Raw genomic sequence first — 13,522 nt, 5'->3', positions numbered from 1 at the left:
AATTGGAATTTTACATAGTCTTTAGTCTTCTCTGTCAAGGCACTAGCCTTATCAAATCACAAATCCCACAATCCGATAGCATTGTGCACTGACAATTAAAGTTGTGTCAAACTACATTAATTCTACAGTGTAGATGCACCTGAATAGGTCAAAACTTGTTTTCCTGTACAAGTCAGTAACTTGAGAGTTCGGGGTTTTAGCAATCATTATTTAGTTACTTCTGCAAACAGGAATAATAATAAATGATTAGGTTTAGAAAAAAGTGTGTGTGTGTGTGTGTTAGTGTAGAATACAACCACAAGATGGCAACAAATCTCAGAAATTAGTTCTTCAAACAATTGTTCCTGTTGCGATTCGTGGCAGTTTTCAATAACACAAGCCAACTAGTATTTTTCATCAGATATAATTTTAGGTCATTCTTATAGAGTTTTTCCCTCTGAATTCAGATTTGTGTTTATTTTTTTCTATCATGTTTGTTTTTTGCAATGAGGCTAATTGAATAATGAATGCATTTACGCACTAATATCAATTAGATTCTATTGATATCGGTGCATAAATGCATTTATTATTCAATTAGCCTCATTGCAAAAACTTCACGTGATAGAGAAAAAATAAACACAGATCTGAATTCAGCGCAAAAACTTCTATAAGAATGACCTAAAATTATATCTAATGAAAAATACTTGTTGGCTTGTATTACATGAATATGATGGGAAATGTGCGCACTTTACAGTAGTCCACTGTAATGTACCATTCGTCATATTTAAAAAGTTGACATGATGGAAAAAATAAAGACATATTTAAAATCAGCATAAAATTTATTTAAACTGTGCTACTCCCATTTCTGATGATTACAAAAAAGTTGATTTTGTTGCCTTATGTAATAAGTGCCCCAAATGTTCATCTGCCTCAAAACTATAATTGAACAAGAGAAGAGATATTAATATAGCCCTTTTCTTTACTGAGTTTATATCCTGCCTTTCTCCAGAGATATTAATTTATAAAACTTAAGAGGTAAAATATAGTATATATATATATTTAAAAATATGGTCTAAAACAGCTAAGACACTTAAAACATAATTACCCGTGAAAAGATTTAAAAATAAGGCACAGTACTTCAAGCATATACATACTCACTACTGCTCCAGAATTATATTTCAAAGCCTGCTTTAATAAAACTGATACAAAAAAATGAGTTGTCACTGGTTCTTCAGAGGCCTCCAGTTAGTTAAACCCATTACATTTCAATTTGGCTGGATTTTCCATTTCACCAAGCATAACTAGAACTTTTTTATTGCAGTATATCATGCAGGAGGAAATTGCGTAACCAGGTAGAATTTTTACACATAACTCTAAAAATGTGTGAATGTTATGCATAAAAGTTTTTTTTAAAAAAAAAATCCTTAAAAACAGTTATCATGACTAATCTGAAATGCAAACATTTTAAAAATCCATTTTGCCTTGGGTGGGTGAACATCTTATTTAATAAGGGCTTCTTCAAGATTGGCTCTGTCAGAAGACAGACTGAGGCAGGAGCAGTGCAGCTCTAGGGCCATTCCTCCTGAGCCTTAACACAACCACTTTTCCCTTTATTGGGAAACAGAGCTCTGTATATATATCAGGCATGGACAAACTTTTGCCGTCCCGGTGTTTTGGACTTCAACTCCCACAATTCCTAACAGGCGGTAGGCCTGTTTTGTGGGAGTTGAAGTCCAAAACACTTGGAGGATCGAAGTTTGTCAATGCCTGGTATAACACAAACCATTCTGCACTCACTAAACTAGACTGTTCACTAGTACTGAAGTAAAATAAATCCCCACTTTAACTCATATCTGTACGTGAAAGTAGAGAGTGTTTTGGCCTTTGTTTCAGATAGTAAAACATTTTGGTGTGGCGTCATCTTCCCTCCTTTTGTCTCCTGCATTAACAATCTTTTACATACTTGGCTAATTTACAGATCTACCTCCTTGATGTAGTATTGCTAAGAAGTTGGTTGTCAAACATCCAAAATTTCATGTAAGTCTTGGACCATTATTCTCTTCTTCATCTGATACTATTAAAGAATGCAATTAGAGACGCAGTTTCACAGTAGTAATGATATGTGATTCCTCTTCTTAGATTTATTTATTTATTTATTTATTTATTTACAGCATTTATATTTCGCCCTTCTCACCCCAAAGGGGACTCAGGACGGATCACATTACACATATAGGCAAACATTCAATGCCTTTTTAAACATAGAACAAAGACAAGACAAACACAGGCTCCGAGCGGGCCTCGAACTCATGACCTCCTGGTCAGAGTGATTCATTGCAGCTGGTTGCAGCTGGCTTGCTCTCCAGCCTGCGCCACAGCCCGGGTCTGTCAATTATGTCTCATGTTCAACTCCAGTATAGATCACCATTTCTTGATATTAAAATATGGGAAAATTCTTTGCTTTGACTGATGGGTAAATTTCCAATTGGAAAAGATCTGTGTTTTGGCCAGAAAGGTAAGTTCACATCAGCTAAAATACACTGGAGTAGAAGGCTAATTCCAGTATCAATCAAGCTTTCTCTATTGTGCATAACATGTGTACTTTTTGTATACATGTATCTGCTGAAAAGAGGTGCTAGGGAAGGGGTAGGAAACTCTGGGCACATCTACACTGACCGCATTAGTCAGTTTCAAACTGGTATTGATGAAAGTTGTTTCACTATGCCAAAGATTATAGGAAGTTCTGGAACTAGTTTGAGACCCAGATGGTGATTACAGAAATCACAGAGTACTGATGTACGTTAAGGGCTTTCTTTCATGCACTTTCATGGGAGTCTGTTGTCTAGCTGCCACAGTTTGAGGCCAACTTCGAACTGCATACAACATTCATTGCATATGAGGACTTTCAGTCTTCCAAATGTTTTGAATTACTGTGTCCAAAGTCCATGTCCACAGTCTATGTTGACTGGGGTTTCTGTGAACGTAAATGTTTACCCTAGGAATTAAGCTATACACACTACCTTTGAATTCTATCTCCTTAAATTCCAGACAGCTAGATGCTAAGCATAATTTCTCATCAATGGAATATACTCCACACAGACTAAATATATCATCATGTATTAATATTCTGCTAATGGGGTAAAGTAGTCAGAAAGTTCTGTCTATATTTAATAGGTTTTCAGATTCTCAGGATAAATTATCCTTCCAAGGTAATTGACAATAGTCTATAAACAATACACTTAGTCAGTAACAACAATAAAATATCAAATAAAATACAAACAGTGAGACTTCTTCACTTACCTGTACCTGGGACAAAAAAGGTCTCTTTAGGAATTAATGAAATTCTGTAATATTCTTCCCCTGAAAATAACTACTGAGCCATCCTGGAAGCTCTAGCAGATTCCTAGAGGTAAAAGGTAAAGGTAAAGGTTTCCCCTGACGTTAAGTCCATTCATGTCTGACTCTGGGGGTTGGTGCTCATCTCCATTTCTAAGCCGAAGAGCCAGCGTTGTCCGTAGACACCTCCAAGGTCATGTGGCTGGCATGACTGCATGGCGCGCCATTACCTTCCCGCCGGGGCGGTACCTATTGATCTACTCACATTGGCATGTTTTTGAACTGCTAGGTTGGCAGGAGCTGGAGCTAACAGCGGCCGCTCATGCCGCTTCCGGGGTTTGAACCTGGGCATGTTTAGCCTGCAGAAGAGAAGGCTAAGAGGAGACATGATAGCCATGTATAAATATGTGAGAGGAAGTCATAGGGAGGATGGAGCAAGCTTGTTTTCTGCTGCCCTGCAGACTAGGACACAGAACAATGGCTTCAAACTACAGGAAAGGAGATTCCACCTGAACATCAGGAAGAACTTCCTAACTGTGAGTGATGTTCAACAGTGGAACTCTCTGCCCCGGACTGTGGTGGAGGCTCCTTCTTTGGAGGCTTTTAAGCAGAGGCTGGATGGCCATCTGTCGGGGGTGCTTTGAATGCGATTTCCTGCTTCTTGGCAGGGGGTTGGACTGGATGGCCCAGGTCTCTTCCAACTCTACTCTTCTATGATTCTATGATTCTATGAACCTGGGACCTTTCGGTCTCCAGCTCAGTGCTTTAACGCACTTTGCCACCAGGGCTCCTCCTAGAGAGGATAATTATTTAAAAAATATTCTAACTCCTTTAGAGTGATTCTATAGTGTACTAGAGCCAGAAGTCAGGTAATTTAATGGCATTAATGGGAGCCGCAGTGGCGCAACAGATTAAACCACTGAGCTGCTGAACTTGCTGACCGGAAGACTGGTGGTTTGAACCCACAGGACAGGATGTGTTCCTACTGTTAGCCCAAGATTCAGCAAGCCTAGCAGTTCAAAGACATGCAAATGTGAGTAGATCAATAGGTACCACCTCGACTGAAAGGTAAATCGTGCTCCATGCAGTCATGTTTGCCACATGACCTAGGAGGTATCTACGGACAACACAGGCTCTTCGGCTTAGAAATGGGGATGAACACCACCCTCCAGAGCTGGAGATAAGTACCACTCCTTACAGCAGGAAGGGGAAACCTTTACCATCATCTATGTTGTTTCTAGGCACGGAGTGTTTGTTTGTGTCTATTTGCTGGAATCTGCCCTGAGTCCCCTTGGGGAGATAGGGTGGAATATAAATAAAGTATTATTATTATTTTATTGTATGACACAGCAAACAAGATAGATATGATGGATTTCATTTTGGCATTGTATATTTCTGCCGCTTCTGTGACTGTTCATTTGTATTTTGATTCCGTAGACCACTTGTCGATAGATGTCCAGAATCAGCAGCATCTACTGCGGTCCTTTTTATCCTGGGCGACAACCGAGCCAGTATAGACTTCGTTTTGGTTTGATTCTCTTTAATGCTAATGGGTTAGGTGCTCTTAGTTCTGCTCCTCAGCTGAGGCCTCTCTGGCTTGGTTAGACCTGCCAGTAGTTACACTACCGCCAGCACAGCCCTCAGTCATCATTGGAGCAGTTAAGCCCCCTCCCCACCACCACCACCACCACCACCACGTCAAGGTGGCACCTGCGGGGGGTTGTTGTTGTTGTTGTTGTTATTATTATTATTATTATTATTCAGTTATATCCACCTTCCATGTAACTGCAGTCCAGCTGAGAACATACCCACCACAGGTCTTATTGTACTGGTTTTCAGTCATTACAAACATCTATCAAACAAATTAAGGCTAAACAGTTATTTGTACAGTATCTTTTATTTTATTTCTGTTACCTATTTTGCCTAGTAGTTGGTCTGTACAATATTTTATGGCCTCCAGAATTGAAATATAGAAAACTAGCAAGATTCTATTCTTGGTGTTTCTCATCTACACACAACACGTATACATACATAAGGAGAAGGGGATGAAAGTGATGCAGCAGAGCAGTGTATTGATCTCATATCTTTGCAAGTCCAAAGGGGGGGGGGGGGGTGAACCATCTCCTCTGTTGGTTAACAGATTGCTGACCAGTACTCAGTGTTCTTCTATCAGACCACAGGCTGTACCTAGGGCAGGATGTGCAATGTGGAATCCATCACCACCACCCCACCAAAAGGAAAGAAACACTAAAACATGCAAAGGCTGAAAAAGTAGGTTCCATTGTACACCCAAGTTATTAGGGAAATATCTCCCTCACAAAGGAAATTCAATGTGTACTTCCATTGTATAGGAAGTACGCACTGAAAGATATTCTCTTCAAAGAGCTGTTGGGGAGGGCAGGAAGATGACTATCTTAGTGTCAGATTTACTGCTTGCAATAAGAAAGGAAACATCTGGAAGAGAAATGTACTAGATTTAAACAACTAAAAGGAGATAAAACAGAGCCCCCATAATCAAGACTTTAATGAAGCACTAACAGTGGCAGATTAAGATAGTGACCTTGGGCAGCTGATGTGGAACTGATTATGAATGTAGAAGAGCTAGGTGTTCCACGGTCTTTTCAATACCCATTGTTTTAATTACTCACCACTATCATCAAGGATGGAGTCCTGGTGGTGCAATGGGTTAAACCCTTGTGCCAGCAGGATTGCTGACCTGAAAATTGGGTTGCTGACCTGAAGGTTGCTGGTTCGAATCTGGAGAGCTTCCCATGCAGGGACATAAGAGAAGCCTCTAACAGGACAGTAAAACATGAAACATCTGGGCATCCCCTGGGCAATGTCCTTGCAGACAGCCAATTCTCTCACACCAGAAGTGACTTGCAGTTTCTCAAGTCACTCCTGCCATGAAAAAAATCATCAAGTGTGGTGGAGGTGAGGTTTAAAATGGGAAATACCTGCTTTCGCTTGGCTCAGACAACAAAATATATGAAACCAGGCCAATGTGTGGCAGGCTTGCAGTGCTGGAACAAAACCTAGCCATTTTTAGTGATAAGTAGTTACACTAGATCAATGGTTCCCAATATTTCATTTTCCAGGTGTTTTGGACTTCTGCTCCCACAATTCTTAATAGTTGGTAAGATGACTGGGATTTCTGGGAGTTGAAGTCCAAAACACCTGGAGGACCAAAGGTTGAGAACTACTGCACTAGGTTAAACATCACCAATATCCCATTCAGTCATCTACAACTTTCTTCACTATTTTAACTATTAAAAACATTTCACCTGTAGTACAGAGCCCTGACCAGGATGCAGAAAAATGTTTTTGATGCTATCCCCATCAATAAATTCCTTAGTTCAGTGCAAAGCATTCCCCTTACATTTGTCTCTTTCTGTCAACAAGCTGTATTGACAGGAGGAGAAAAACAACCTCTGTTGCTTGTAGTCCACCTGCAGAGGGCAATGCAGCACCAAGATTGTGTGAACAGGTGAGGGAAAGGCCTTATTTTGTAAACCAAGGACTGGGGCTTTAATAGAGGAAAGGAGGTGTAGAGCAAGCACGCATATCCTATGGATGAAAGAGGAGGTATATTATAACCCTCTTTCTGCCCAAGAGACTAGTCCAGTCCAGCTGTCAGAGAATTTTGGGGTTGAGATGACAGATGGGGAGGGGAAGCTATTCACCAGGATGGAAAGCAGGGAGAGAAGTTGAACTGCAAATTGTGCCAGGCTTCTTCTGTCTTCTTCAAGAATCCTCTGGCACTGAGCCATCATATCTACTATCCCTGCCTACCCACACACTTAGTACATGCCAGTTGCCGCCCACACATTTACACCCACTAACCTCAGTGGCTTTTTTTAAAAAGGTGATAGAATTCAAGCCTTCCTGAAAGGCATGTCTCCCTCCTGTTTTGAAGGGCTTATCCATGGCTAACCATTTATCAGAAATGTTCTTACTCAAGCCTTTTATAACATGAATCTCCAGCTATCAAGTTGAAAAAGTTATTTATTCGAAATCACTTCCAGCCATAGGAGAAATTGGTTGATTCTAATTGTGGCCCATTGGTTTTTAGAAGGAGGGGGTGGGGGCAAAGAGAGAAGTTCTGTCTTTCCTAAGTCCTAACATATCTCTCTCTCTCTCTCTCTCTCTCTCTCTCTCTCTCTCTCTCTCTCTCTCTCTCTCTCTCTCTCTTTCTCTCTCAATATCAATCATTCAGGGGTGAGCAGTTTGTATCCATTCAGCTCCTGCTGCAACTCCCATAAACTCTAGATAGACCTGGAAATAAGAGGAATGGCACAAATTACAGCTGGATGGCCAGAAGTTCCCCATCCCTGCTATCACTTGAAGCCTTTTGCAAAAAACATAATTCTGTTGCTTTAGCTCCATTCATATGCATGATGTTTTAATGAGTAGAGAAAGTTCTTGTAACCGAGGGGCTGATCATATAAAATGTATGAGAACAAGGGCACTGGTACAGCCAAATAGATGGGTAGGAAAAATAAGACACCTGAACAACTGTGAAATAAAAAACCAAGCACCTCGATGGTATCTGGGATGAGGCTACATTAAGAAGTAGTTGCCTAACACATTAATTTTCAACAGGCAAAAGTAGTTGCCTAATATATTAACTTTCAACAGACAGGGAAGTTTGCATGGAGAGAACATTCCATCTTGCAAATCTCTGTCTGAAGTGGGTACAACTCAGAGACAGAGTTACCACCTCAGCTGCTGTTTTGCAAGAAGGAGGCTTACGCCAACGCTATCCGCCCCCTCCTCCCACACACCACATGGCACTTTCCCCCAGGCACTCTTTCCCCAAGAGGGCATCTGGTAAGCAGCCCAGCATTGCAAAACTCTTTTAGAGAACAGCATAATATAAGCCTTTCCACCCCACTGACAGATTCTTCTAATGACTGGGAGGGAGCCAATGTGTGGGTAGCCTCCTCCCTTTTAATCTCTACAGGCAGAAGTATTACATACTCTTCTTTAGTCAGAAGTTCTCAAACTAGACTAGAGATACTGGGGTCACCAGAGAATCCACTGAGGAACCACTTTTTAGTACTCCGTGATAGCCATAGAACTTTTTTCCAGAACCACATTCCAAAGAATTTTCAAAGTTGATCTTCTTCCCATCAGCTTTCTTTACTGTTCAGTTTTCACAACCATAAATAGAAATGAGATATAATGGTGTGAACAATCCTAATATTCAATTATATATATTTACATTCTGGATCTTGTCTAGTTTCCTTTTAGCTGTCTTTCTAAATCCTAGTCTTCTGATTTCTTCACTGTGGTTTCTATTCTGATTAATGATTAAGCCAAATTATACTCTTGAAGTATTTCCATATCTTAATCATCTACTTTAATGTTATGTAAATAATCTGTGGTAATTATACTTGTTTTAATTTTAAAATGTAAACTTGGCTTTGCACTTTTTTCTTTGACCTTCTTCAGTAATCATTCAAAGTTTTTTTTTTCTATTTTCTGCTAGTAGTATACTGTCAGTTGCATATCGTAAGTCGTTGGATGTTTCACCCTCCAATTTCTATTATTTATTTATTTATTTATTTGCAGTATTTATATTCCGCCCTTCTCACCCCAAAGGGGACTCAGGGCGGATCACATTACACATATAAGGCAAACATTCAATGCCTTAACATAGAACAAAGATAGAGACAAACGCAGCTCCAAGCTGGCCTCAAACTCATGACCTCTTGGTCAGAGTGATTTGTTGCAGCTGACTGCTCACCAACCTGCGCCACAGCCCGGGCTATGCCTTCTATGCTTTCTTTCATTGAGTTCAATCTTGCTTTATGTGTTTGTTCAGCATGCAAGTTACACAGGATGATAAAACAGTGTTGCCTGACCCCCTTGCCAATTGGAAAACCATTACATTTCTCTTTATTCTGTCCAAATCGTAGCCTTTTATCTTGAATACAGTTACACATCAAGACAATCAAATTTGTTCATAGTTTTTTTAAAAAAAAAACTATAGTCTGGCCCTCTAACCGTCTGAAGGACAGTGAACTGGCCCCCTACATTAAAAGTTTGGGGACCCCTGCTCTATGTGGTAAATGTCTTCGTTGTACCAATTTTGAGTATCACATTGCTTGGATGGGAATTCACGTAATAGTCTTCTGGTTACTACAATCTCTTGTATCTTTTTTTTTTTGGGGAACACACACACTACTGCCATGTAAGAAGATATGTGGATTGGGGTGTTAACACAATGCTGGTATTTAGGGCACACATTTCTCCTCTCATCAATAACCACACACACAAAAAACACTTTTAGATCAACAACAGTAGCTTTTTTCCCACAGATAGTAGGATAAAGGAAAAAAGGAGGGAAAAAGTCATATCAAAGGGAATTAGTAGGGATCTTTTGTTATGGCATTCAATTCAGCCAAAGGACATTCACACAAAGAGGAGGAGGAATCTACCTGCTTCAGAAATCTACCCATTTCAATATGCCACCCCTTTTCCACAATTTCATTACCCTACAAAAAGCTCTCCCTCCCCAGAGACACACTTTTAAAATCTAGAATATGTACATTCCCAAAGTATTATAATTAAGAAGGCATTTATGATAGCAGGGGAGTTATAGCAGGCATGGGCAAATTTAAGCCCACCAGGTGTTTTGGACTTCCACAATTTCTAACAGCCGGTCCACAAGCTGCCGGGGGGAGGGGGGGGTAATCAGAATTATTAAAGCTATACAAACTCAGAAGAGAAGATTTCTAAGCAAGCAAAGCACAAAATATTCTCATTATTGGTTTATATTATTGCTTGCAAGTGAAAGACAATAACAGAAGCAGTAAAGATTGGGTAGCCTCTGAGAAACAACTTCCTGTTCCTTAACTTCCTGTTCCCCAGCAAAAAATCTCAAGCTGTTAAGACAAATTATCCTGAGCTATGATGATACGAAAGGTGCCGGGCATGTCTTTCATTTCCCTAATGAAGGAGAAAACAAACACTGGATTTTTTCCAGACAAAGACTGCAAGCTTGAGAGGCTGGAGGACTCCTTGGTAAACCACTACAGGCTGTGAAAAATGGCAGAGCTAGTTAATATTGGTGCAGGAATGTAAAGGAAACAACGTGTCACTGAGCAAGATTTTATTTTCTTGAGAACCAGAATTTCTTTGGTCTTTTTGGTTGTAAAAAGATACTGTAGTCTCTAAAAAGTAGCAGCCGAAAGAGACTGTCAGTAGTTTCACTGGGTGGGGGCAGGACTTCTGCATAACTATTATCCTCCCCATGATCACAGCAGTAAAAAGAAGGATAAATCCAGTTGATTCTGGAAAGCAGAAAAAATCTCAGAACTCAGCCTTTGTTCCTCTGAGTGCAGAATTAACAACTGGAGACTCTCGGGACACTGCCCTTTCCCTCCTCCCTCCCCCCGACCTTCCGGAACAGTCAAGAACATAATTGACACACTACAAGCATACATTAACTTGTTTAATAGATACACTGATTGGCTGACGAGAACAGCCAGGCAAAACTTCATTGCATGCTACAGTTGTCCAAACAACACAGGTAAACATAATGACAGGCTCCTCTATATCATACTCACACAAGCAGATCTGTAACTTCAATGTCTTCTCAAGAGCAATAAATGTACTAGCACCTTCCTGTGAAGTTAACATACTGGATCTGGACTCTTGTCTTAAGTGCTCAATAGAGGTGCTTCAAGATCTCCTATTGAGACACTTGCATAAAAGTGCACATTTGTGTTACACAATACAAACACACAACCACGGATCACACAAATACTTATCTTACAAAGACATATGAAGCCCAGGCTTTTTACTATACCACTTTCTGCACAAAGAGAAGGCAGGTATTGCCCTCAGTAGATTTCTATTTTCTAAGGGAAGCCCTTCCTAAATACACAAGTGCTGCTATGCAACAGCTTTTATTTGCAAATCATCAATGGTAGCTGGGGCGTGGTAAGGGCAGCTTTTTCCTGTGTCAAGTAATGGAAGGCAGCATTACGTGGGAGTTTTCTGGAGGCAAAAGACCCAGTTTCCTTGGAACAAAACAAGCTGTTCAGACTTACAGGGAGTGTTAATCAATGTTTTCTTATTAGCAAATGCAATTGAGCCAAGCACAGGTGGGCTATGGCTACACAACACATCAAGCAAGCAAACTCTCTTTCCCCTCACTTTGTGGCTTGCTCTCATCCATGGAAGTACAAATTCCAACACTGCCAAGCTGCAATGCTATTTGGGGTCACCACTCCCAATGAATTACTAGCTTTCAGTCCAAGTTTCCTAAAGATTCCCACCCACATACATTGCTTGAAGCAGAGAAAGGGGAGAGGGGACACAATTTAATTTGCAAGATGAGAGCAAGTGTGAAAGGGAGTAGCAGTTAATGCTCTGATTAGAGGTGAAAGACTGGGACATGTAGTGGATGTCAGTGAGGAGCCTCTTTTGATGTTGCCTTTGCAAAAATCTAAAAAGCACATTTTACTATAGTGATTACATTGAGGAAGGAGCAAAAGAGGTGCCATGGGGAGTGTAAGGGGAAGAATGTGGGCAACATGTCTGAATGAGCAAAGGCTGATCCTTAGGATTCCAAACAGAATTAAGGCATGTAGAAGAAATTCAGAATATGGTTTTAGAGGAAAGAACAGACAAGTGTGTAGGAAAAGGGTAGACAGAGGTCCATTTAACCAGGTTTTCATAAAATGTATATGAGCCCAAATACTTATTCCAAAGATATTCAAAGGAAAAAAGGACTAAAAATTTAGATTGTGTTCTGTTATTACACTGAGCTGTTAAGCATGCCTACAATGATTGGGATGACCGGAGATTACCATGATGTGTTCTTTGACAGTAGGCCACAATCTTTTTCTCAGGATATCTTTGTCTGTGCAACCTGAGGGCCACTGTCCCATCCCAGAACTTACCAAGACTGAAATACCATTCCAATGAGCTCCTCATAATTTCTTTTTTTCCATCATCAAGGTACTTGAAGAAAAGCAAATTATTGTCACAGCAGCAACTTGTGGCAAAATCACGAGAGTTACAGAATTTGACTATCACACAGGCAAACACACACATGCAGAAGAGAGTCAAGATTTACTGCCACATGTCCAACACGTAAGTCTCAAGGGGATTATTCATCAAACCGACCATCACAAATGCTATCAAATGAGAATGGGAGAAACTTGAATCCAGTGCCTGTGTAGAACTTGTTCTGGAATTCCACCCTGGTGGGAAAGGGGAGAAAAAACAAGTAAATAGCCATCAGCTGCAAAGTATCAGCAGAAAATTGTTTAAAAATTCACAAGTAGCATCAACCTAATACTTTAAATGGCCTTTATGGTTTACTACTGGTATGTACTGTTTCAGATGTCCTAGGCTCTGTCCAAGCTCCCCCAATAGCATTCCCTCCCCCCCCTCCCCCATTTTGCTGCCTTTACTGAAGGTTCGGATTGCAACAAATATAAGCAGACAACTACAAGGACTGTCTGTGAAAGGCCACCACCGCTGCTACCCAATCCTACTGTCCTCTCTTTTCATATACAGATCACCTGTGCAATAATTTCTTCATGTTCATATTGTATTTTGACAAGAAGAGGAAAGAAATTTGTTTTCTTTAGTATACTTTCAACAGCAGGAAGGTAGGCTGAGAAGTAACACATTATTTAAGAGCTTCATGGTTCAGAATGGCCTTGAAACCAGGTTTCTCTCAATCCAAATCAAGGAAATAAACCCTGCTCTTATGAAAGAGCTGTGGAGGGAAATAGAAAAAATTGGTGGCCATGCCATGTTGTTTTCTGATGGCTTCCTAGGCTGCATCTGCACCAGGAGATTTTACAAAAGATAGTCTATTTTCCCAACAGCACCAATAGGAAATCAGTGCTCAGACATTAGAATCTTGGTCCATCTAGCCAACTCACTGGATCCATACTCTTTCCACTGCATGATTCTCCTATCCTCCAATTTAGGTGTAAAACACAGTTCACAAAGTGAGAAATAGAAGTACTATGTTGTGGTAAAATTCAAGAAGACAGGCTGCTGGATTTCCATAACTCAAAGCATGACCACAGGGCTTTTCAGATGTCTGTGTGACACAATTCAAGTTATATTCCAAAACTCACTTTCAATTCCCGGCTGAATTATGTCAAGTGAAACCTCTTTCTTCTGCAAAGGAACAATGCAAAAGCCCTTTTAACTAGTTAAATCTATCCCCATTTTA

General features: G+C 40.3%; 1 protein-coding gene across 8 annotated transcripts in view; it reads right to left on the bottom strand.

Moving 5' to 3' along the window:
- Nucleotides 1-10,757: 10,757 nt before the first annotated feature.
- The window catches only part of atp6v0a1 (ATPase H+ transporting V0 subunit a1), a 47,794-nt gene continuing 45,029 nt past the window's right edge, over nt 10,758-13,522 (bottom strand). For all 8 annotated transcript variants that reach the window (XM_062984144.1, XM_062984146.1, XM_062984148.1 and 5 more), the window contains one exon: nt 10,758-12,530. In XM_062984144.1, the coding sequence (XP_062840214.1) occupies nt 12,437-12,530 (94 nt within the window). In that variant the 3' untranslated portion in view covers nt 10,758-12,436. The remainder of the gene's footprint in view (nt 12,531-13,522) is intronic.

Source organism: Anolis carolinensis, chromosome 6 (assembly GCF_035594765.1).
Source record: "Anolis carolinensis isolate JA03-04 chromosome 6, rAnoCar3.1.pri, whole genome shotgun sequence".
In the NCBI taxonomy this organism is placed as follows: domain Eukaryota; kingdom Metazoa; phylum Chordata; class Lepidosauria; order Squamata; family Dactyloidae; genus Anolis; species Anolis carolinensis.
This window is presented reverse-complemented; position numbering and strand designations above follow the sequence as displayed.